Source organism: Cervus elaphus, chromosome 2, assembly GCF_910594005.1.
Source record: "Cervus elaphus chromosome 2, mCerEla1.1, whole genome shotgun sequence".
Taxonomy (NCBI): domain Eukaryota; kingdom Metazoa; phylum Chordata; class Mammalia; order Artiodactyla; family Cervidae; genus Cervus; species Cervus elaphus.
Genome location: NC_057816.1, coordinates 897750 through 923123, shown reverse-complemented (window position 1 = coordinate 923123; position 25374 = coordinate 897750). Strand labels below are relative to the sequence as shown.

The 25374-nt window shown below is 59.6% G+C and overlaps 1 protein-coding gene across 1 annotated transcript in view; it reads right to left on the bottom strand.

Annotated features, from left to right (window-relative positions):
- Positions 1-14650, bottom strand: part of MUC5B (mucin 5B, oligomeric mucus/gel-forming) — a 38155-nt gene extending 23505 nt beyond the window's left edge. The window contains 25 exon segments of the mRNA XM_043877196.1: positions 714-953; positions 1359-1538; positions 2365-2478; positions 2555-2693; positions 3050-3201; positions 3322-3422; positions 3530-3582; positions 4024-4279; positions 4494-4620; positions 5538-5632; positions 5966-6130; positions 6453-6590; positions 6918-6987; positions 7094-7204; positions 7462-7600; positions 7723-7840; positions 7976-8101; positions 8949-9150; positions 9742-9851; positions 10087-10177; positions 10272-10386; positions 10490-10751; positions 11050-11152; positions 11537-11598; positions 14581-14650. Coding sequence (XP_043733131.1) covers positions 714-953; positions 1359-1538; positions 2365-2478; positions 2555-2693; positions 3050-3201; positions 3322-3422; positions 3530-3582; positions 4024-4279; positions 4494-4620; positions 5538-5632; positions 5966-6130; positions 6453-6590; positions 6918-6987; positions 7094-7204; positions 7462-7600; positions 7723-7840; positions 7976-8101; positions 8949-9150; positions 9742-9851; positions 10087-10177; positions 10272-10386; positions 10490-10751; positions 11050-11152; positions 11537-11598; positions 14581-14650 — 3339 coding nt within the window.
- Positions 14651-25374: the final 10724 nt, after the last annotated feature.

Here is a 25374-nt window from a genome sequence, read left to right as displayed (position 1 = left end):
TAGCTGCAGGCCAGCTCTCCCCGTGACCCTGCTGTGAGCTCTCCTGTCTCCTCAGGGCCAGGGGGTGCCCCCTCCCCCTCCTCCCTCCCGGGCAGCAGAGCCCAGGGAGCCCAAGTCTTGCATTTGCCACCACGGGCAGTGCCATCCGAGTCACAGCCTGCTGTGTCAGTTCACAAAGGATTTTCTAATCGAATGGGCAGAGCACTGGGGGCGGGGGGTGGAGGTGGGGGGCTGCGATCCAGGAGGACCTCGGGACCTCACACAGGCCGGCCGGCCTCAGGGCAGACCAGTCCCACTGGCCGCCTGCTCATCACCATGCACAGCCCGGGTCCTGAGATCCACGTCAGCGACTGTGCCCTGAGGTCCCTAAGCAGCAAGGGCCGTGGGGAAAGGCCTGAGGCCATCACGATTCTCTGCTCCCAAGGGGCCAGGCCGGGGCTGGAGGTGCCCTGAGGTTTCTGTCTGTGCAGGGGGCTGGCAGCTCAGGGAATGTGCGGGAGGACAGGAGGTGACCCTCAGGGCCCGGGAAGCTTGCAGCCCCATTTCCAGGGGGTGAGGCTGAGTGTGGTCACGGAACGCGGGGTGGGACTGGGGATGCTGGCACCTGCCCAGGGGAAGGGCCAGACAGCGTGCCCTGTGCAATGGTCAGGGTCAAGGCCGTTCTCAGAGGGCCAGCTCGGGCCAGACGCAGGTCCCACCCCCACCCTGCCCACCTGAGACCGGCAGGCGCTGAAGGTTGCGCTATTGATGATGCTGCACTGTTTCTGGGCCCAGGACTTGCGGTACGGGTTGGCAGTGCAGGGGTCCCTGGAGGCCAGAGCATCCGGGCAGGATGGGGAGAATTTCCAGCTGTTGCCAAACTCCAGCACGTCGCCCACCACGGACTGGCTCCGCGTGGTGAAGTCGTTGAGGGCGTTGTCGTCAAAGTTCCCGCACAGCCCGCAGACCCTCCCCTGCAGGGACAGCACAGGGCACATGGGGCGGCGCCAGGGAGAGATACAGAGCCTGGCCCGGAGGCACGGCTGCAGGCCACCCCACTCCCTCAGGCAGCACCCAGCAAGCTTTCAGGAAGGCGGGCTGCACAAGGGGTCCTGCAGGGGGCAGGATGCCAGGTGGCCAGGTGCCTGCCTCCCCCACAGAGCCTTAGCCCAGTGGGCATGGAGCAGCTGAGTGCAGGGACCAGGGAGCCAAGAGCGCCTCCCCTCCTCGGGACAGACACGGCCCCTTGGGAACTGGGCATGCGCCTGGCCTCCCCCAGCCCTCAGCAGTCCGTCAGCTGCCAGACCGCATTGCTGGGCCCGATCTAGGAGTGAGAGCTCTGCGCCCGCCCGGGGGTCCCGCAGCCTGCCGCCCCCCACCTTGTATTCATGGCGCAGCCGGATGATCACGCTGGTCTTCCGGTCCCAGGACACGACCACACCACTGTGGGTCTCCACGGTCAGGTAGATGCCCATGTAGCGGACCCTGTAGGGCAGGTCTCCGCCCGGCCCCCTCTGCAGCACCTTGTGGGTGCCCTCGTGCAGGATCAGCTCGTAGCTCTGCAGAAGGGCACGGGGAGGCGGCGCTTGCAGGGAGCTGAGGGGCTGGCTCTGGGGCAGAGACCCCTCCCCAGTGCGGCCCAGGTGGGCACCAGGGTGCTTGGGGGCACAAGGCACGGGGCTGGCATTAGGAGTGAGCCAGCCTCCCAACACTATCCTCGAGCTTGCGGTGAGACGCTGGGGGGCAGCAGAGGCTGAGGGGGAGCTTGGGGGCCGTCGGTGGCGGGGGGGGGAGTGCAGAGCACGGGGGGCGGCAGGAGAGCACGCAGCCCCCTCTCAGCCCCCGCAGCCCCTGCTTCCTCACACCCCTCCCCACCTTGGAGCAGGTGGGAACCGCCCCCAGCCAGCAGCTGCACTCCCTGTGCTGTGAACCCTGACCTCCTTCTGCTAGAAGGGGTCATCCCCAGGTGTGGTGGGCTGAATGGAAGCCCCCAAAAGACGTGTCCAGTTCTGAGCCCCAGAGTCCTCAAATGTGCCCTGGTTTGGGCAAAGGGTCTTCGATGTGATGAAGTGAAGGGTCTGGGGATGAGACCATCCTGGATTTAGGGAGGGCCCAGACCCAGGGACAGGACGGGGGAAGGACACAGAGGAGGGGCCGCGTGAGGGTGGGGCAGAGACTGGGGGGATGCGGGCACAAGCCAGGAGCCCCAGAAGCTGGACGAGGCAGGAAGGACTCTCCCCTGGAGCCTCTGGAGGGAGGCCCAGAACCAGGAGAGAATGACTCTCTTGGGTTTCAGGACCCTGGGCTGTGGTCTGGAGGCCCAAGGCTCCTGCGGGGGCTCTGACAGGACTGCAGAGGGAGGGGGTGGCTCCCAGGCTCCCTCACCCCCAGGAAGATCTTGATGGCCTTGGAGCAGGTGACGCCCGTGGTCCCGCAGGGCACGTTCTCGGTGACGATGCGGAAGGTCCCGTTGGCGGCGTCACTGCCCACACAGTAGTCCTGGGCGGGGAGGAGAGGGTCGTGGTCACGGCCCCAGCGCCGGCATCACGGCCGTGGGCGGGGAGGGGCAGCGTACCTGTGCCAGCGTGTACTCGCAGCTCCCCTCGAAGCTGTAGCGCTCGCCGTCGAAGGTGAGGAAGTGGCCGTCCCCGTAGGCCACGCAGGTGCCCAGGCAGGGCCGGTCGCTGCACTCCCACCTGCGGCCCCTGCAGGTGCTGTGGGCAAGGGGAGGCGGTGCCGTGACAAGGACATGGATCTGGCACTTCTTCCATAAAGTGGGAGGTGGTGCTGCACCCCCTCAGGGCTCCAGGGGTTCACAAAGCAGGGAGCATGGGGCTCAGGGGTCCCACACCCCACACCCTGGGTCATGCTCTTGTTTCCTGCCCTCCACAACACTCAGTGCCTGGGGTGCAGGCCGGCAGTCATGGGGGCGGCTTTAACCGGCCCTGCCATCTGCTGGGCAGAGGAGGCCAGGCCCTGGGCACTGTCCAGGGGAAGAGCAGACGCCCAGGGCCAGCTCGATCCATGATGTCGGCCTACACCACCCACCCCCCGTGGCCCCTCCACACACCAGGTGTTACAGTCGACCTTGATGACCTCCCCAGGCTTGTAGGCGGCCTCGTTGTGCAGGCAAGGGCAGTCCTCCTTGGCCACGCAGCCTCCGCTCCCGTCGGACAGCAGCCCCACGGGGCAGACGCAGCCCGACACGCAGTGGGTGCTGAACTGTGAACACGTGGGTGCCCGTCAGCGGTTCCTCTGGCCACGGCTCAGGAACACCGAGAGGTGGGGACGCCGCCCACCCGGGCCCCGGACAGCACAGCCCTGTCCTTCCGGCCGACTCACACAGTCCACGTCCAGGGTGTGGCAGCTTCGCACGCACTCGGCTCCCGGCGCGTCCGCGGAGGCGTTGCTGCAGTCCAGGAACACCATGGGGGCCACACACCCTGCAAAGACAGCCATGCTGGGAGGGTCTCCCAGCCAGCCGCGGCCCTCCCCTCAGTCGTGGGGGGAGCACAGGGCCCCAAGGGCAGAGGTCCAGGGGAGGCCGTACCTGTGCTCTGCTCCGTGGCCCCCAGACAGCTCAGCCTCCCGCTCACACACGAGCTACGAGAGATGAGGGGGGGCAGTCTGGGCCGCTGCCTGCCCCCAACCTTGCCTAGACCCCAGCCGGGCCCTGGGCCTTGTCGTGAGGGGTTGGGTGGGCACCTTCTGCAGGGTTGCGATGAGGACCCCCACCCCCCACCCGAAGGCATGGAGTAAATGAGCCGAGGTGCCAGGAAGGCCCCTGGACTTGGGTGAGGGTAGGGTTGGGGTGCGGGAGGGGAGGTGGGGAGGCCGGGGCAGGGGTGCACCCAGGCCAGCCCTCCAGGGCACACACGGTGCCCTCCGTGGGCTCCAGACCCACAGAACACCTCCCCAGGCCAGAGGAGCGGTCCCTCTCAGAAGGGCTGAGGGGCGGGCAGGGTGAAGGCCCTCCGCAGGGAGCCCCCTGTGTTTCTGTGTGAAGCAGGTGGGGAAGGGTGGCATCAGGGAGCAGCTCCTCACCACACCACGCCGTTGTCATGAACCACCTCCCCCGGAGCCACCACCGTGCCACGCAAGTAGCAGGGACAGGCTTCGGCAGGGACACAGTCACCCGCATCATCCAGGAAGGTGCCCAGCGGGCAGATGCAGCCATCCACAGGCACGAAGGCCACGTCACAGGAGATGTCAGGCTGGCTCAAGGAGCGGCAGGTGGGCTGGCAGCTCTCCACCACGTGGGCGTAGCTCTGGGTCTTCGGGCAGCTGCTCGCATACTTGGCTGGGGGTGGGCGGGTGACACGCAGGTCAGCGGCTGGGTGGCCTGTCCCCACTCACCTTGGGCACGCCCAAACTGGGGCTGGAGTGGCCCAAGGCTTGGCTTCCCCTCTGGTTGGGGGGAGGAGGCCTGAGCTCTCGCTGAGGACACGAGGCGGGGGGTGCCCCAGGGTGCCCAGTCCCCCCCACGCCCGTCTAGCTGGCTGGCGGACACTCACTGCACACGTTGTCCCGCCAGCCGCTGAGCAGCACGCCCCGGGCGGCACAGGCCCGGACGTAGGAGGACAGGGCCGCACACATGCAGTCCTCACTCTTCTCACAGTTACAGGTGTCAAACATGCAGTTCTGGGGGGGCGTACACCAGGACGTCAGGGATCCCAGCCCACCAGAGACCCTGCTCTCCCTGTCCATCCTTCCTGGGACCCCCGGCCGGGGCGGAGACACAGGGCAGCCCCAAGCTGGGCATAAGGCCATGGGGTTTGGGGGGAGTGGATGTGCTGCCCTGAGGGATGGGAGAGGCCGGGCTGCACAGGGGCAGGGTTGGCGAAGGTGCCTGTGAGGGGCCAGGACAGTGTCCGGCTGGGGCTCTGGATCCGTCACAGGTGAGCTGCCTATGAGCGGCGTGATGGGGGGAGACTACAGGCAGAAGCTGGAGGTAGGGTGGCGGGGAGGGTGCTGGCAGGCCCACAGCACCCCCAAAGCGGGCCTGGGTCTTCCAGCCGTGGACACGCAGGCCCAGGGGTCAGAGCCATGTGCACATGAGGGCTTTTGCTTCCAAAAAGGTGGCCCGTGAGCCAACTGTCATGGGTGGAGCGGTATCCCTGGGAAGAGTGTGTCCCAGTCAGGCCAAACCGGCTCCTTGCAGGTGTGCGGAAGCTCAGATGAGGTCATTAGGGTGGGTCTGAACCAACACGCCTGGTGTCCCCACGAGGAGAGCTTCGGGCACAGACACACAGGTCTGGGTCCTTGTGGAGACGAGCAGAGGGTGGTGCCGCCTCGTGGCCCCCAGAGGTTGGAGAGGCAGGAAGGTCCTGGGGTCCTGCCAGCTCCGTGATCCAGGACTGGGGTGCAGGGTAGAGGCCTCCAGCTGTCGCCCCTCACCCCTGCACCCAGTCTGCCGTCCTTTCTCACGGCCACCCCAGGCAACACACACACCAGCCGTGGCCATGTCCCTTGAGTGGGCCTGACCCGTAGCCACAGAGATGTGGACCGTCCTGCTCCCGGCACCCCACCCCACCCCGGGTGCCGGCCGGGGGTCTCACCGAGTGGAAGGGCCCAGGGCTGAGGACCGAGTGGCAGGACGAGAAGGGCCCGGCAGGGCTGGTCAGCAGGGAGCACCAGTGCTGGGCGTAGTTCTCTGGGGGAACGTGCGGCGGATGGTCATGGGCGTGGCTCAGTGCTCACCGGCCTTCCCCCAACACCGCCTCCCCTGCACCTGCCCACCCGCCCAGCCCCGCTCGGCGCACCCAGGCCCTGTGACCAGTGACTCCCCCAGGGACACTGAACTGGGATTACGGGCTCACTGGCTACGCTAAGTGGGCCCTGCATACAGGGCAGCAGGCGCCTTCCTGGGATGGGCCCCCAGCCTGCAGGGGACCCTGCATCCCCCTGCCTGGTCACCCCCCAGCCCCAGCCTCACAGCTCCCAGGCCCAGACCCGGGGTAAGCCGAGGGCCCCGGGCTGGGGGTACCATTCTCCACGCTGAGGGAGCAGGGGTCCTCAAAGCTGTTCTTGACGTTGGGGCAGGAGGCCTGGGTCTTCCAGGTGTTGGCGAAGGCCGCGGCCGTGGCCTCCACCACTCCACCGACCGTCCGGAAGTCGTCAGCCTGATTCTGGTTGAAGTTCCCACACAGGCCTGGGGGTGGTGATGGGAGTGTGGGAATCAGGGGGCCGCCCAGTCTGGCCCAGGCTCTCCACACCTGCAGGGACCACCACAAGGTGACCGCACCCAACCAGAGTCCTGGGAGGTAGGTTCCAGCACTATCTGCAGATGACCTCTAGTGGAGGGGGGAGGTCAGCCCCCACACGAAGCCCGCCATGAGGGCAGTGTGCCCTGCGCTCCACCCTTCCAGCCACTGTCCTGGGCCAGGGTCCCCACCATCCCGGGAACAGCTGCCTCCCAGGCCGCATCCCTGCCCTGACGGCCCATCCACTTCCAGCCCTCCCACCAGCCTCACCACACATCTGGCCACGGTAGGCGGGGTCCAGCCAGAGGAACACCTGCATGAGGGGCACCAGCTGCACCTGCAGCTGCAGCCAGCGGCCCATCTGCACCAGGATGAAGAAGGATGATGGCCTGAAGACCGTGACGTCAGCTGCAGGGGTGGGGGGAGATCAGAGGCGGTCAGAGGTCAGGGGTGGTGCTGACCAGCCTGAGTCTTGGGTCCCAGGGCCACCTGGCAGGAGCCCCGGCCGGCCCTCCAGGAGCCAAGCAGGAGCTTGCATGTGCATGTGACCGTGACAGCTGACCCTCCCGCGGGGCCAGGCACTGAGAGGGTGCTACACGGGTCCCCACAGAGCTGCCATGCGGCGCTCTCCCCATGCAGGCAAGAACCGCAAAGACCTGGGAGGGGCCGGGCCGGCTCTGTGCCGCCACTCGGAGGCCCTGCCAGGCCTCACAGGGCTCCCCCAGGGCCACGTACCCACAGACACGGGCAGCTGGGTGTAGATGGAGTTCACGAACACCCCGCCATTGGCCTGGATCTGGACGGTCTGGCCAGAGGAAGCGGGGCTGTGGTCAGCGAGGGGAGGAGCCAGCCTGGCGCCCCCGGGGGCCCTGCCTGCCCCAACTCCTCCCAGCCCGCTGCCGGGGCCTCACCGTGTCCCCTCCGTTCAAGCTCAGCGTCACCGCTTTGAGGCAGTTCTCGTTGTCCGTCAGGCCGCACTTCCGCAGCTCGGCCAGGATGGCGAGCGCACTGTCCGCACATACCTGACGGGGCAGGACACCCCACGTGCTGAGTGGTCAGCCCCCCACCGGGCAGGGAGCCCCGTGCCCGGGAGGCCCCTGCGGGGGTGGGGACCTCGCACGCGGTCACCTCGGGACCACTTGTCTCCAGGCCCCACGAGCGTGAGCTTCTTCTGGGAATGGAACCCCGGGGGCTTCACCGCTCTGACGGCCATCAGGGGACCCTCCCCGGGGCAGCGGGGGGGCCGAGGGCCCCGGGAGGCCCGGCAGGCGGGGCTCACCTTGGTGAGGACGTAACTGCAGTCCCCGTGTACGTCGTAGAGTTTCTCGTCGTAGGTGGAGATGTGAGACCCGCCCTGGACGGAGCAGGTGCCCGGGCACGGGAGGTCCTGGCACTGCCAAAGTCCCCCGGAGCAGGTGCTGGGGGAAGGGGTAGCAGAGGGGGTGTGGGGAGGGATGATGAGCCCCATCCTGGCGGGGGCGGGGCCTGGGGCGGGGCCTGGGGCGGGCCTTGGGCGGGGCTGGGCGGGGCCAGGACCTACCAGGAGCTGCAGCTGGTGTTGAAGGAGGCCCCAGGGTCGTAGATGCGGCCGCCGTGGGTGCAAGGGCACTGTCGCAGGGGCAGGCAGCCGGTGTGGGTGACGTCGTCCAATACCGTATCTAGGGGGCAGCAGGGGTGGGGCACGAGCTCTCAGCGGGGGCTGGGGGCAGGTGTGAGAGACACTGATGGGAGGCAGACACGGGGCGGGGGCAGAGGCCGTCGGGGGGCCATCCCCGAGGGCCCGGGGCACCTGCCTGGGGGGCAGAAGCAGCCGTCCACGCAGTGGTCCTCGCACAGCTGGGAGCGCTCGGAGTTAGAGCAGGTGTCCACGCAGGGCGAGCCGCACTCCTGGTGCTGAGTGTTCAGGGGGCATGTCTGGGCTGCAGGGGGAGGCAACGCTTGGCCCAGGAGCCACCCCTGCCCCCGCCCACCATGTGCCACCAAGGGTCCAGGAAATGAGGGCTTCTTTCCCGTTTAGCTGTCTTCTGGGTGAGGCGGGAGGGGAGGGGAGCGTGGAGCCCATGCCCCTGGGGACAGCCTCCAGCCCCCACCTGGGTTCAGGGGGAGCCCTGCTCAATGTGCCAGGCCCTCCCTGTGGGCCCCCGGATGCACAGGCCTTGCACCACCCCCTGCTCTCCTGCCATCCTCTCGCTGTGGGCCCCCAAGGGCCTCTGCCTGCACGGGGTCCCCAGGCAGGGGCCAGGCATCCTGCCCGGGGTCACCTCCCCCCACCCTCCCCGGGGCACTCACGGCAGAGGTCGGGGCCCCTCCTGCCCAGGGTCCCCAGCCAGGGGCCAGGCATCCTGCCCGGGGTCACCTCCCCCCACCCTCCCCGGGGCACTCACGGCAGAGGTCGGGGCCCCTCCTGCCCAGGGTCCCCAGCCAGGGGCCAGGCATCCTGCCCGGGGTCACCTTGCCCCCACCCTCCCCGGGGCACTCACAGCAGAGGTAGGGGCCCCTCCTGCCCAGGGTCCCCAGCCAGGGGCCAGGCATCCTGCCCGGGGTCACCTTGCCCCCACCCTCCCCGGGGCACTCACAGCAGAGGTAGGGGCCCCTCCTGCCCAGGGTCCCCAGCCAGGGGCCAGGCATCCAGCCCGGGGTCACCTCCCCCCACCCTCCCCGGGGCACTCACGGCAGAGGTCGGGGCCCCTCCTGCCCAGGGTCCCCAGCCAGGGGCCAGGCATCCTGCCCGGGGTCACCTCCCCCCACCCTCCCCGGGGCACTCACGGCAGAGGTCGGGGCCCCTCCAGTTCTGCGGCTGACCCCCAGCGTGGGCACACTGGCGGGAGTACTCGGCGAAGGTGGCACAGGGGCAGGAGGGGCAGCGGCACAGGTCCTGGGTGCAGGCGGCCACGTACACCTCGGCGTCCACCAGCCCGTGGCAGGGAGCGAAGGCGGGGCCCAGCAGGACGCGGCGGCAGACGCCCTCCTGGGCGACAGGACGGAGGCTGTGCCCTCCCTGCGGGCTCGTGCGGGGACCCCAGCCCTGCAGCCTCTCCCAGGCCAGGGAGCTCCCTCCCCCGAGGTCCCTTTCAATCAGCCAGCCACTGTCCATCCTCTCATCCGTCCCTCCACCCACCTCTCCTTCCACTGCCCTGTCTGTCCATCCAGGCCTTCATCCAGTCGGCCAGCTGCCCACCTACCCCCCCATCCTTCTCAACCCCTGACAGCTTGCCATGCTTGGGGTGGAGTCAGCTTGGGGACCCACGACCCTGGACCCCCCACTCCCACCGGGCTGCAGGACACACCTGCCCGGGAGGGGTGCAGACCCCACCCTGCACACCCCCAGCGGGGTCAGCGCCGACCTGCTGATAACCACCCTCCTTCTTCAGCCCCCACCCCTGACCGGTTCCAGGGCCTCATTTACGGCTGCTGGGTTCCACTGGTTTCGGGGATCCTGGAGCCTCTAGGCCACTTCCAGAGGTGGGATCCGCCTGGCTCATTGGAAGGGCTTTTGCCTGGCTCCCTGAGTGCCCTCTCGGTGGGTCTGTGTCTGGGGGTGCCGCAGGCAGGCCCTCACCTCGTCTGTGCAGTTGTCAGCAGCAGGGGAGGGCAGGGGGTCCTGGCACTGCTCCGTGGGCCCGTCCAGCTTCTGCAGGTTCCCAAACTGTAGCGGGCTTAGCCTGGCATCTGCAGAGAGCAGGCCCTCCTTGCAGACCCTGAGGGGCTCTGGGGGCAGAGCTCCCTTCCATGCTCAGGAAACCTCCACCCGCCCGAAACCTCCCTCTGGGGCATCAGTGGAACTGTTGACACCACTGACTTAACCCCTGCCCAGCACCCCAGTGAGACCCACCCCTGCACCCCCAGCTTCCCAGGGACTGTTCTGGGGTCAGTCACCCGCTGCGCCTGAACCCGGGGCACTCACTGTGGGCGTAGAACTCACTGACGGCCCGGAGCCCATTGAAGTCGCCGCACAGGCCACAGGTCTGGTTGGCATACTTGGGGTCCAGCTCCAGCTGGGGGCAGGGGAGGGGCAGCTCCAGTCTCCGCCAGCCCCACCCACCCAGCCCCTGGGGGCGCCCCCGGCAGGAGGGCGTGGGGCACCCTTACCAGGGCGCTGTCCTCTCCGTTCCACATGAAGGTCAGCATCAGCCGGACGTTGATCTTGACATAGGCGCTGCTCCGCTCCACCAGGAGGCCGGCACGGCTGTAGGGCAGCTCCTCCCTGGGCGAGAGTCCGGTGCTCCCACGCGTCCAGCCCCCTCCCCGCCAGCCCCGACCCCTGTCCACCTTGGAGCCCGGCCCCTCTGCGCCCCGGCCACGCTCACCGCCACCCGTTGATGAGGACCGAGCCGTTGGAGACCTCCAGCACGAGCCCCTGTGATCTGAGGACAATGTGGGTGATGGTGGGTCTGGAGCCCAGCAGGCCGCGGCGGAGCTGCAGGTTGAAGTCCTCGTAGGCGGAGCCGCAGTGCGCGGAGAAGACGTAGTTGCACAGCCCGGGGAAGCGGAAGACGTCGCCGTCGAAGGTCTTGTAGTGGAAGTCGCCCCACGTGCTGCACACCCGCCCGCCGTGGGCTGCGTTCAAGGCTGCGGGGAGCGCACGGTGGTGGGGGGCGGCCTTCCCTGGGGCCAGGCCCCCGTGTGGGGTGGGGACCCACCGCCCCCTTCCTCGCTCCCCTCTGCCCCGGATTCTCGCCCCTGCCCAGCCCTGAGGGCCTTGCCCAAGCACCTGGGCCGGTCCCCAGGAGAACCGTGCCCGGGGCAGGCTCCCAAGGCCATCTAGCAGCCCAGCTGCCCGCATGGTCCCAGCTTTATCCCCAGGTCTGTGACCACCCCAGGGGCTGGCAAACACCCCCACCCCTGTGGGCCACGGGCGTCCACTTACGGCTCATGGTGGGGAAGACAGTGACGGGCGGGATGAAGGTCAGGTGCCGGGCTGTGGAGGGAGCCAGGTCACACCGGGAATGTGGCCGGGCGGGGAGCAGCCGCTGTGCCCCCTCCCAGGGCCCTCACCCTCCTCACTGGCCACCGTGGGGCAGCAGGGGGCCGCAGGCCAGCCTCGCCCAGCCCAGGGAGCCCAGGACGCACGCTGCTCCTCTAGGATGCTCCCCATCTGCCAACGACATGCTCCTGCCTGGGTCTGAGTGTCCCTGTGTGTGTGTGTGTGAGCATGTGAGAGCGTGGGTGGGCAAACGCACGCACACGCATGTGTGTGAGCATGTCTGAGCCTCTGCTCAGCGTCTGTTTCCTCAGGCCCCTCCGCTGACCCCTCCTGTGGGCAGACAGGTCCGGGGGGGGTCTCTGTGGCACAAAGCCAATGTGGAAAGGGGACCCCCTGCCGGCCCCACGCACACCCTCCCTGCCGCGCCCACCCTCTGACCAGTCATCTCAGGCCGCTGACTCGTCCCGCTCTGCTGCCCGCCGTCCTGGGTCTCTGCAGGGAAGGGGAGCGGGAGTCCATGAGAAGCTGGCCGCCAGGACCCTGCCCCGGGGCGGCGGGGTCTCTGAGGCTGCAGGCTGGCAGCCGCGGGAGGCGCGCTCCGTGCCCGGAGCTGACCACCGCGCCCCCATCTATACACCTCACTGTGCTGGGGTAGGAGGAATCGGGAAAGGGTGTTGGCTCGCTGACCCCAGGCCACCCGCAGGGAGCGCATCTGGCCCCCTCCACACACCCCTCGGAGAAGGACAAAGCCTGGCTTTGTGGGGAGAAGGACACACAGGTTGGAGAGGCTCCCGGGCGTGACTTAGCAGAAACCCAAGACTACAGCCGGCTCCGCCTTCGAGCCCCCAGCCCTGAGCAGGCAGGAGGCCTGGGGGCCCAAGGCCACCCTGTGTCCCCCACCACCGGGGGCACCCCTCCCGGGTCCAGGTGCCCCCACCACCTCAGGGGGCAAGACTGAGCCCCCTCCAGGCCCGTCTCTGTGAGGCTTGGCCGGGGGCATGCCGTACACACCACCTTGGAATTCCTTCCTCGCATCGGTAGGGCTCCCCGCCTCCACCCAGCCTGCCCCACGTGGGCAGACAGTGAGGCCCGGGGGGCCACGTGTCCCTGGAGGGGTGCTGCCCGGCTCCGCAGCCACCATGCCAGGCTTGGCTCCCCACGCAACCTTCCGGCCGGGACGCTGACCCGGAGGCCGTGGGCACTGGCCCGGCATTTCTCTCTCCTCCTCAGGGCCCTGTTGACCACACTTCTCCCTGCCCACCCTGACCCCTGGCCTATGGCCTCTCCCACATGTGCCTGCTGTTTTACCCAGCCCCTGGTCGAGAAACCAGGGTGTTCACACGGACAGGCTCCCACGGCACCCCTTCCAGGGCTAGGTGACCACTGTGAACCTGGCTGGTCCAGAGCTCGGCCAGGGAGATGCCCACCACCAACCACCCCATCTACTGCCGTCCAGGCACACATCCCCTGACGGGAAGCCCCTCCACTCAGGGTCAACCTCACCCCCCACCCCACGGGGGCTCAGCCCAGGGGACACCAGTGCGAGGCGATGGATACACGGGATCCAGGCTGACATTTCTGTCAGCCTCCTGTCTGCATTGGAGATGGATTAACAACAGGAACAGGCTTTGTGTCCTGAGGACACTGTGAAACAGTCATCACAGCGACAGAGGGGCCAAGCCCCGTCTGATTGAAAGATCAGGGGTCACATATTTCCCACCCTTGGGGCAAGCAAGACACTTGCACACATGCAGAAAGGCTCCTTGAGGGTGAAAGAGGAGGGGCGCCCCCCACCAGAGGGGCACCCCCGTCAGAGGGGCACCCCCGTCAGAGGGGCACCCCCCATCAGAGGGGCGCCCCCCACCAGGGGTGATACCACTCTCTCCCTAGGCCTCGACTCAAATCTGTCTTGGAGGAAAGTTGTGCATGCGTGTCAGGAAGGGTCCTGGGGCAGTTAAGGGTGTGGAGAAAGAAATCGGATAATTGGCCAAAGGTGAAGAAAGGCCTGGAAGATCTGCCCTCCGTAAATGATCTAACTGCCTCTTTCCCTCGTGGCTCAGACGGTAAAGAACCTGCCTGTGATGCAGGAGACCCGGGTTTGATCCCTGGGTTGGGAAGATCCCCTGGAGAAGGGAGTGGCAACCCGTTCCAGCCTTCTTGCCTGGAGAATCCCACGGACGGAGGGGAGCCTGGCGGGCTGCAGTCCATGGGGTCACAAAGGGTGGGACAAAGTGGCTGAGACACGCGCCTCACTGCAGGGCGGCCCACTCCCTTTCCAGGTTGGGTCATGTGGAGCCTCTGCCTGGTCTCTCTCTTGACTAAACGAACCATTTCTCTGGCTGCTCTCCCACTGTGCTGTCTCTAACAATAAACTCTACTTTCATTTACAGTTTTCGCCTCCTTGAGAAATGCATTTTTCACTGGAGGCAAGGGCTGAGGGGATTTTGCGTCCAGCCTCGAGGCCCCGGTGGACGTGTGGCCAGGATTCCTGCTTCTCATCCAGGCCACCCAGATCCAGGTCCTCAGGGAACTAAGATCTCCCTGCAGCCTCTCCCACATCACAGCCACCACAGTGAGCGTCTCCTTCTGGCAGGAAGGAGCCCCATTCGAGGGACTTGCCCCCAATAAGAGAAGGGGAGTGGGCTCACGGCAGGCCTGCTGCCCCAGAGCTGAGCAGGGCCACAGCTGGCCAGACAGGCCGGCCAGGCACCCGAACCGCACAGCAGATGCCAGGCGGCATCTGGTACCCTCACCAGGAGTCGCCGTAGGTCAGCCCCCAGCCCAGGCCTGCCCACCCTCCAAGAAAGGTGGCCTGGGGAAGAGGCTCTACCAGATTATCTCCCCACCCCCTCACCACCTCCTTTCCATCGGTGGAGAGGGCCTCGGGTGGTGCCCACCTGCCCAGACCCCGGAGCCTGGGGCAAGGTGCTGCAGAGGGCCGGCAGGAGTGACCGTGGGGCCCAGGCCAGCCCCGCTGGGTGTCGCCTCCGCCCGGGGCAGCACCCCTCATGTGGACAGTGAGTGTTAGGGCTCTTGGTGCTTCCCCAGCTCCAGGACTGGACGGGCGGCTGCAGGTGAGGAGGGCGAGAAAGGCCGCAGGGCGGGTGTGGCTCCAGGAACAGCTGAGGGTCTGATGGGGCTGCCTGGAGGCCACTGCCTGGGCCAGCCCCAAGGGCGGAGTGGGAAATGCAGCCCCCCATGGGCACCTGTGCCGACTCTGCCCGCTCAGCTCCGCCGCGGTGGTGGGGGGCCTCACAGGGACCAGAGGGACCCCCGGCCCGGGCCCCTCACCCAGCGCCAGCCCCTCCCATCCCCGAAGCCGAGACCCTCGGTTCCCCCTGAGGTCCTAACTTCTCCCAGCTCAGGCTGCCCAGGAGTCCATGACATGCAGGGCCCACGGCGGACTCGCTGTCCACTATGGGCCTGCGGAGGCTGCCCCTGCTGTGCGGGGAGCGTGAGGGGCTGCGCCCTTACCTGCCGTGCCCGCCGAGAGCAGGGCCACAAGGGCCCACAGCAGCGCTGGGCACCCTCTCGGGGCACCCATTCTGGGGCTGGCGCGACAGTGAGAAGGCGGCCAGAGGGAGTGGGGCGCAATGCTCGCTCCCCTGGGGGCCCTGGGGCTTATGTAGCAGGAGGCCTTGGCCCTGAGCCCGGCTCCCAGGCCACGCAGGGCACCGTCATCCCCGACAACAGCCGCGTGTGTTTGCTCTTGGGGAGGGCCGTGGCACGCACAAGCCTGGAGGAGGAAGGATTTGTGGTTCTGGGCCCCAGAGACGCAGGACCCCCCCACTTTTCCCCGCCCTACCCACCCCAGCAGCATCTGAAAGTCAGAAGGAAGGGGGTGGGGCTGGCGGAGCCCCCCGGCAGCAGGGTCGCTGTGACCACCCAGGCCCGCTGCTGCCGCGCCCGCTCTCGATAGGGCAGCGGGCAGGGTGAGGGCAGACCCTGGGCCCCGGGCAACGCCCCCGTGGAGAGGAGGAGGCCGTGGGGGCGCTGCTCCTGCAGGGTGGGGGGGGCACTGCAAGGCCGTTGCTCGGCCTGGGAAGGGGCCAGACGTCTGCTCCCCTCAGGAATGCGGAGGCCGTGGGGGGATGGGTGCCAGCCCCAGGCTCGCAGGGGTCCCAGAGGCCCCAGCCATGCCAGCAGGACCCGTCCAGGTTTCTGGGCTCCTGTCCATCACCAAGTTCAAATTCAAGGGGAAACTGGCCTTGGGAGTGAGGTGAGGGTCAAACAGAACGCAGGCCAGGAGCCCCCGGCCCTGCCTTGGCCAGGTGCCAATCCCCAGGTGCTGGCCAGGTGTCCATCCTCGGGGCCTTGCAGCCCCGTCCCTGGGGGGCAGGGCACCAGCAACAGGCTGAGCAGGGACTCACATACCCAGGGACGTATGCTTGGCCCCCAGCAGGGCTGACAGGGCACAGTGGGGCCCAGGGTCTCCAGACCCCAGTGCCCCCCAGATGAGAGCCCAAAGGCCCAGCTCCCTAGGCCGGCGTGGCTGGTGCTGGTGGGGGGTTCAATGGTGACCCCCGCCCTGCAGCGACTCACCCCGCAGCGCCCTTCTTCCAGCCCAGCCACACCCCTCTCCCCGGGTCTCCTCCTCTGGCTCTTCCCGCCGCTGGGCTCCCCACACCTGAGGTGTCTGAGCGCAGAAGGCCTGGGGTGCCTGACCTGCCTGCTGGCGGGGGGGTGATTTCCAGGTTTGCGTGGTGAACTCTCAGCACCTGGGACCCACTCCCCTCAGCCACCCCACCTTCGTCTTCCCGATGAGTCCGTAGACGTGGAATTTCTGGGGCAAAGGGAAAACCCCCCTTAAAGCTCTGGGCGTCTTTGGCCAACGTCACCCCGCCACCCCCAGCTTGGCCGAGGGCCCTGCAGGCCCTGCTTCTCCTTTTGGCTCCTGGTGTCTCCGGAGCGTCTCCGGCACCAGCAAGAGTTGGGGGGGGGGCCCTCCTGCCGACCTGGGCCCTGGGTCTCAGCGGGAGCTCAGGCTGCCCTCCCACCACCCCTTCCCCATGCTCACTGTCCGGGGCTGTGGCTGGGGCTGCCTGGTCTCCAGAGTGCTCCCTCAGGGACCCAGGGGCCCCGGTGGCAGAGAGCACAGCTGGAGGGGTTTCTGGGGGAGGGCTGGGCAGGGGCCCCACAGGACCAGCCTGGGGGTGCGCTGGGGCCCCCACCACCCTTGTGGCCTCAGGCTGCGGCTGTGCCCCGCCTCCCTGCAAACACAGGGCTCTGCGCCTGGTCCCTTGTGTGTGGGGGGGGCACACTGCGGACCCCTGGAAGGAAGGAAGGAAGGAAGCGGGAATCTGGCCCCAGGCCTGAGTCCCCGTGCCCAGCCTTCTCCCGCCTCCCCGAAGGCCTGGCTCTCGGTCTGTGCCCCCAAGCCTGAGCCCACCTGGGCACCGTCAGAGCTAGCCACACCCCTCCAACTGTCCTGCGTGACCAGAATCCTGCAGCCACTCGGGGCAGCCCATGGCCCCCACCCCACCACGTGGGAGCAGCTGAGCGCCTGGGCGTGCGAGGGCATTCTCTTTAAGCTTCGAGGTTATCCTCTGCAGCCCCCACCCCGCCCCACCCTGGAAGGAGTGCTCCACGTAGCCGGGCCCTGGCTCATCTGCTCACGGCTGGCACGCAGTAGGCACTCGATAAATGCACCGGAAGAGTGAGCCCGACCTGCCCTGTGCCCCCCCCCCACGTCATCAGCATCCTTGGGCAGGGTCGCCGTGGGCGGGGTCGCGGGATTGAGACATCCCGGATGTAGGCCACAGAGCCCAGCCTGTTTGCTCAGTGAGTTTGCCCCTTCACAGTTGAGAGAGCTGAGAACAGAAGAACAAGGAAGCGGGGTGAGCCCTGCCGGGAAGGGGGCCGGGGCCAGGCCTCCCGGGGCTCGGGGAGGCCGCGGGACGTGCCAGAGACCTGGCCTGCCCCTGGCACACCCTGCCCCGCGCTCAGCCCGCGGGATTCAGGCGGCCTCGATCCCACCCGCAGAAGAGACCCCCACAGACAGAGCCTGGAGCCAGCTGCCCCGGCCAGTCCCTTGGCCTTGTCGGAAGCCCCGGGAAGGGGTCATCACCAAGGCCGGGGCCCTTCTCCGCTCAGCCCTCCCTGCCCACCTGCCCTCCACCACAGCAGCGCAAGGTCAGGGCCACGGGCGCCGGGAGGCATCAGGCCTCAGGCATGTGCTGAGTGCTGGCATTTTGCCCTGCTCTGCACCGCGCTCTGAGGGTCCGGACAGTGGACCACAGCCTGGGGGCTCGAAGGCCTGGCTGACTCTAGGCCTGCTCAGGGCCTGGCCGGCTGTCTGGGGCTGCGGACTTCTGCTCCCCAGAGCACCAGGAGTCTGCGGAATGGAAACCCCCAGCTTCTCAGACCAGACGGGGTCTGGAAGGCCTAGGTCTATGCTGGAGGGGGCGGGAGAGGGGCAGATTAGGGCCCCCTGGGAGACCCTGTCCCCAGAGCGGCCCACCTTGGAGGGCTGTGCCCACCCCCTTAGCCCTGCCCAGGGCTGCAGGAGACAGGACGCCACTCCCATCTTCACAGAAACCCCTCTTCTTGCCTAACTCCTCTCCCCTCCCACCCTCCTTCCGGCCTTCCTGTCCGCCTTCTAGCAAATTCTGATGCACCCTGAGGCATACCTCCCTGGGCCCTGGGGATCTGACGCCGCCAAGGAAGAGAGAGGTCCCCTTGGAGCTCACAGCACACGGGCCATGTAGGGCAGCAGCACAGCGCTCTGTGTGGGGTGGGGCAGCATGCATTGAGATGAAGGACGCAGAGGAGGCAGCCTTCTGCTCAGGAAGCAGCAGATGCAAAGGCCCTGTGGCAGGCGTGAACGTGGCCCGTGAAGGGTCTGGAGGCGCCTGGTGTGGCTGGGGCACCTGCAAGAGGCGGCGGGACGTGGTGGGCAAGGTCGGATGAGGGGAGGAGTCAGGGCTTCCTGCGAATGTGGCGTACGTGTTACTGGAGCATTTAAAGCGTGGAAACCATAGGGGATCTCGGTTTTTCTTCCACCCATCTATGACACGTTGTTGTTTGTTGTTGCTCAGTCACTAAGTCACGTCCGACATGCCCTGCAACGTGCCAGGGTTCCCTGTCCTTCACTGTCTCCTGGAGTTTACTCAAACTCATACATAATATAAAATTTGCCATTTTAAGTGTACATTAATTGGCATTAAGTACATTCATGGTGTTGTGTGGCCATCACCACCATCATCTCTAGAACACTCTTATCATCCCACAGAAGCTCTGTACCCATTAAACAACTCCCTTCCCCTCCCCCAGGCCCTGGCCTCACCCTACTTCTTGTCTCTGTGGATTTGACTCTTCTAGGTCCTCTTGGTACTGGATTATTTGCTCTGCACAATGTAAGTTTCATCCACGGGGTAGCTTGTGTCAGAATTTCCCCTTTTAAGGCTGAATAATACTCTACTGTATGAATAGACACTTTACACATTCATCTCTTGATGGACATTTGGGTTGTTTTCACTTTTTGGCTGTTGTGAATAAGGCAACTATCAACAGGCGGGTGTAAATATAGGAGCCCCTGCCTTCAATTCCTCTGGGTGTGTACCTAGGAATAATAAATCATATTGTCTATGTTTAACCTTCTGAGGAATCACCAAACACAGACGCATTCTACATTCCCAGCAACAGTGCCCAAAGATTCTAACTTTTCCACATCCTTGCCAACACTTGCTATTTTTCCTCTTCTTTATTTTTTAAGTATTTATTTGGCTGCACCAGGTCTTTGTTGCAGCATTCGAGATCTTTTTAGCTGCAGCATGCAAACTCAGTTGCAGCATGTGGGATCTGTTTCCCTGGCCAGGGATCAAACCCGGGCCCCCTGCATTGGGAGCATAGAATCTTAGCCCTGGGACCACCAGGGAAGTCCCTACCCCCTCTTTTTTAATAAACAAGATATACTCACTCACTCAGTCATGTCTGACTCTTTGTAGCCCTATGGACTAGAGTCCACAAGGCTCCTCTGTCCAGGGAATTTTCCAGGCAAGAATACTAGAGCAGGTCGCCATTTCCTCCTCCAGGGGATCTTCCTGACCCAGGGATCGAACTGAGTCTCTTGTGTCTCCTGCGTTGTCAGGCAGATTTTTTTGCCACCAGTACCACCTGGGGAGCCCTCTTTTTGACAATAGCCAGCCCAACGTGTATGAAGTGGCCTCTCAACGAGGTCTTGATGTGTGTTTCTGTAATGGCTGTTGAAGTTGAGCATCTCTTCATGTGCTAATTAGCTATTTGGATATCTTCTTTGGAGAAATGTCTATTCAAGTCCCTGGCTCAGGTTTTTGTTTTTTTTTTTTTTTTTAAGTTGGGTTGTTTTGTTGTTGTTGTTATTGAGTTTTAGGAGTTCTTAACATTCTGATTCTCCAGTGGACCACGTTTTGTCAGAACTCAGATATACAAATGATACCACTCTAATGGCAGAATGTGAAGAGGAACTAAAGAGCCTCTTGATGTGGTTGAAAGAGGAGGGTGAAAAGGCTGACTTGAAACTCAGTATTAAAAAATTAAGATCATGGCATCCAGCCCCATCACTTCATGTCAAATAGAAGGGAAAAATGTAGAAGCGAGTGACAGATTTTCTCTTCTTGGATTCTAAAATCACTGCAGATGGGGACTGCAGTCATGAAATTAGAAGACAATTGCTTCTTGGAAGGAAAGCGATGGCAAACCTAGACAGTGTATTAAAAAACAAGGACATCACTTTGCCGACAAAGGTCTGCATAGTCAAAGCTATGGTCTTTCCACTAGACATGTACAAATGTGAGAGTTGGACCATAAAGAAGACAGAGTGCAGAAGAATTGATGCTTTCAAACTCTGATGCTGGAGAAGACTCTTGAAAGTCACTTGGACAGCAAGGAGATCAAACCAGTCAATCCTAAAGGAAATCAATCCTAAATACTCATTGGGAGGACTGATATTGAAGTTGAAGTTCCAATACTTTGGCCACCTGATGCAAACAGCCATCTCATTGGAAAAGACCCTGACGCTGGGAAAGATTGAAGGCAGAAGAAGAGGGCAACAGAGGATGAGATGATTGGGTGGCATCACTGATTCAGTGAACATGAACTAGGGCAAACTCCAGGAGATAGTGTGGGACAGGGAGGCCTGCCGTGCCGCAGTTCAGGGTGTCACAAAGAGTCAGACACGACTTAGAAACTGAACAGCAATATTCTGAATATTAATCCCTAATCAGATATATGATTTGCAAATATCTTATCCATTTTGTTTGTCTTGTCTTTTGATGCAAAGAGGTTTTAATTTTGATGTAGTCCAATTTATCAATTTTTTTTTTGCCACCTGTGCTTTTGGTATCATATCCAAAAATCATTGACAAAAAGAACATCACAAGAATTTCCCCCTAATTTTCTTCTAAGAGTTTCATTGGTTTAGGTCTTACATTTAAGCCTTTGATCCAACTTTCATATATGGTGTCGGATAAGAGTCTAACTTCACTCTTTTGCTTGTGGATATCAATTTTTTTCCCAGAACCATTTGTTGAGAAGACCGTTCTTTGCCTCACAGAATGGTCTTGGCATACTGATCAAAAACCAATCAACACCAACTGACTGTGTGTGCCAGGGCTTACTTCTGCTCTGGCTGTGCTATTCCATCTGTCTACGTGTCTGTCTGTATGGAAGTACCACAGTGCTTTGAGTACTGTAGCTTTGTAATAAGTTTTGAAAGCAGGAATCAGGAAGAATTAGTCCTTCAACTTTGTTCTTCTTTTTCAAGAGTATTTTGTCTACTCCCTTGAGATTCCGTATGAATTTCTGGATGGATTTTTGTATTTCTGCAAAAGCACCACTGGGATTTTGATAGGGATTATGTAAAATCTGTAGATCTCTTTGGGTAATATTGTTATCTTATCAGTATTCAGTCTTCAAATCCATGGATATGAGATGTTCTACTACTTATGTATTCTTGAATTTCCTTTAGCAAAGTTTCATAATTTTCATTGTGCGAGTCTTTTGCCTCCTTGCTTAACTTAATCCTAAGGTTTTTTTTTGGTGGTATTGTGAATGGAATTATTCTCTTAATTTGTTCTTTGGGTTGTTCCTTGCTAGTGTATAGCAGCTTGATGAATTCCTTTATTAGATCTGTTTTAGTCCATTTCAGCTGCTATAAAAAATTACCACAGACTGGGTTATATACAAATTATTTCTCACAGTGCTGGAGACTGGAATTCAGCCATCATGATTGGGTTCTGGTGAAAGTCCTCTTCCTGATTTCAGACTATCCACTTCTTGCAAAGTCAGTAGGAGCTATGGATCTCTCTGGAACTGCTTTTATAATGCACAGTCCCATTCAGGAGGCCTCCACTCTTGTGACTTAAGCACTTGCTAATACCATCACTGTTGAGGGTTAGAATATCAACATATGGATTTTGGAGGGAAACATTCACATCATAGCAAGCTTGAATAATTTTTGGAATTTTTAGAAATTTATACACATAATTTCATGCCATTTGTGACCAGGGATAGTTTCTTTATTTTCCAACGTGGGTACCTTTACTTTTTTTTCTTGTCTAATTGCTTTGGCTAGAACCTCTAATACTGTATTGAATAGAAGTGGTGAATGTATGTATCATTGTCTTGTTAATGATTTTAAAGGAAAAGATTTTATCTTTCAGCATTGAGTATGATTTAGCTGTGAGGTTTTCATATATGGCCTTTGTTACATTGAGTTTCTTTCTATTCTTAGTTTGTTGAGATTTTTTTTTTTTTAATCATGAAAAGGTATTAAATTTTGGCAAATTCTTTCTCTGCATTTAGATGTGGGGTTTTCCCCTTTTCATTCTATTAAGGTGGTGATTGGTTGATTTTGTATGTTGGACATCTTGCATTCCAGTAATAAAACTCACTTGATCATGGTGTAGAAACCTTTTTATACACTTCTGAATTTTTTTGCTAGTATTTTGTTGAATATTTTTGCATAAATACTCATAACAGATATTTGCCCATAATTTTCTTTGCTTGGACTGAAGTTTTCTTTGTTGAGAGGTTTTTGATTACTAATTTGATCTCCTTACTATTTAATTAATATCAGCCTCAGATATGCAGGTGATACCACTTTAATGGCAGAAAGTGAAGTGGAACTAAAGAGTCTCTTGATGAAGGTGAAAGAGGAGAGTGAAAAAGCTGGTTTAAAATTCAACATTCAAAAAACTAAGATCATGGCATCTCGTGCCATCACTTCATGGCAAGTAGATGGGGGAAATATGGAAACAGTGTCAGGTTTCATTTTCTTGGGCTTCAAAAATCAATGCAGATGGTGACTGCAGCCATGAAATTAGAAGACACTTGCTCCTTGGAAGAACAGCTATGACAAATATAGACAGCGTATTAAAAAGCAAAGACATCACTTTGTCATCCCACCGACAAAAGTCTGTAGAGTCAAAGCTATGCTTTGAGTCATGAGAGCTGGACCACAAAGAAGGCCGAACACCAAAGAATTGATGCTTTCAAACTGTAGTGCCGGAGAAGACTCTTGAGAGTACTTTGGACAGCAAGGAGATCAAACCAGTCCATCCTAAAGGAGATCAACTCTTTCAAATCAACCCAATGAATACTCATTGGGAGGACTGATGCTGACTGAAGCTCCAATACTTTGGCCACCTGATGTGAAGAGCTGACTCGTTGGAAAAGACTGATGCTGCGGAAAATTGACGGCAGGAGGAGAAGGGGGCCACAGAGGATGAGATGACTGGATGGCATCTCTGACTCAATGGACATGAGTTTAAGCAAACTCAGGGAGATAGTGATGGACAGAGAAGCCTGGCATGCTGCAGTTCATGGGTTCGCAAAGAATCAGACATGACTTTAGTGACTGAACAACAACAACTATTTAAAGGTCTATGCAGTTTGTCTATTTCTTCATGAGCAAATTTTGTTAAACTCTATGTTTCTCATAATTTGTCCATTTCTTCTAGGTTATCAAACTTGTTGGCTTGTAATTGTTCATAGTATTCCCTTTAATCACATTTAGGCAAGCTAAATTGCATGCAAAACTCTAATCCCATATAATCCATCCTCTCTTTATGTTACTGTTGCAACAAATTATATCTTTATTGATTGTGTCCTAATAACAGACATAATTATTTTTATCTTTTTTAAAAAATTTAACCACACTTCTTGGCTTGCAGAATCTTAGTTCCTTGACCAGAGATTGAACCTGGTCCCCAGCAGTGAAAGTGCCAAGTCCTAACCATTGGACAGCCAGGGAATTCCCACATTTATCTTTTAAACCATGGAAAATAAAAGCTGGAGTTACAAGCAAGATTACAATAATACCAATTTTTATATTTGGCCACATATTTAGCTTTATTGGAGATCTTTACTTTCTTACAGGGCTTTGATTTACTGTCTAGTGTCTTTTCATTTCAACTTGAAGGGTTTCCTTTAGCATTTCTTACAGAATAGATTTCCTGGAGGCTCAGCTGGTAAAGAATCTGCCTGCAATGTGAGAGAGCTGGGCTCTATCCCTGGGTTGGAAAGATCCCCTGGAGAAGGGAACAGCTACCCCCTCCAGTATTCTAGTATTCTGACTTGGAGAATTTCATGGACTGTGTAGTCCATGGGGTTGCAAAGAGTCAGACATGACTAAGCAACCTTCACTTACTTATAGAACAGGTTTAGTGGTAATGAATTCTCAGTTTTTGTTTATCTGGAAATGTCTTAATTTCTCTCTCATTACTGAGGGACAACTTGGCCAGATATAGAATTCTTGGTTGAGTTGACTGTTTTTTCTTTCACCATTTAAATGTATCATTCAGTGCCTTAGTGGCTTCCAAGTTTTCTGGTAATAAATTAGCTGATAATCTTACTAAGAATGACTTGCATGCCTCTTTTCTCTTGATGTTTCTGAGATTTTTTTCTTTGGTTTTCAGCAGTTTGGTTATAATGTATGTCAATGTGGAGCTCTTTGAGCTTATCCTGTCTGGAGCTGGCTAAGCATATTAGAAGTTTTCATCCATTATTTCTTCACATAATATTTTTTTCCCTTTTGCTTCTCTGCAGGGACTCTCATTATGCTTATGTTGATGATAACCCATGAGTCCCCTAAGCTCTATTCATTTCTCTTTATTCTTTATTTCCTGCTCCTCGGTTTGATCATTTCAGTTGTTCTGTCTTCAAGTTCACTGAACCTTTCTTCTGCTATTGAGCCCCTGTGGTGAATCTTCCATCTCAGTCACTGTGCTTTTCAGCTCCAGAATTTCTGCTTGTTTTTTTTTTTTTTATTTAACATCTATCTTCTTGTTAATATTCTCATTTTGTACACATATCATTTTCCTGATTTCCTTTATTTCTGCCCACGTTTTATTTTTGCTTTTTGAGTCTTTGTCCAGTAAGACTGATACTGTCACCTCCTCGTGGATGATTTCTGTAAATTTATTTTGCTCCTTTGAATAGGCCATATTCTCTTGTTTCTTTGTAAGCCTTGTATTTTTTTGTTGAAAATTGGAGAATTGACCATATTGTAACTCTGGAAATCAAATTCTTCCCTTTCCCAGTATTTGATATCCTTTTTCTTTTCTTTCTTTCTTTTTTGTCCTTTTGAAGACTGTACTGATCCATTTGTTTTGAAATTTTTCCAAACAATTGTTATAAAGACTATTGCTTGTTGCATGTGATCACTGACTCTCTGTTCCTTTAGCTTGTGTTCAGCTGGTGTTTGGACAGGGATTCCTTGAGTAATAGGAGCTTTCCCAGTCTTCACAGCCTGGGTCTGTCCTTCAACACTTAGGTATACTTGCTCTGAGCCTGGGGACAAGCCCAAGATGAAATCTCGCCAGGCATGAATGTGTCTTTCTAAATTCCTGCGTGTGCATGGCTGCTTTCAAACATCCTAATTTCTCAAAGAGTCATGTTTCAACTCCCTCAGTCCCGAGATGGTCCATTATATTTCTCCAACTATAGTTTCCTGCCACAGGAGTCTGTGGGTCTATAGTCACCTCACAGCTTTTATGAACTGTGCATGCCATTTTTGCTACTTGGGTTTCTGATTAAGCAAAACAGAAATGGGTGCCTTGCATCATTCGTTCATGTAGTCTCCAGATGTTCACAGCCATTTGCAAATATGGTTTTCCCTGCTCCTTCTGACTTGGGGTGGGGAGGGAAATGGAACTGGGTTGGCAATTTAAGCCCAAAACTGCCCCTGCTCTGGAGACAGGCAAGGGTGAGCAAAATGCCAATAAACTTCCCTGCTGTTCTGAAGATGGCTTTTTCTGGGTTGGACATTAGCTTGGTTTTTGTAAACCA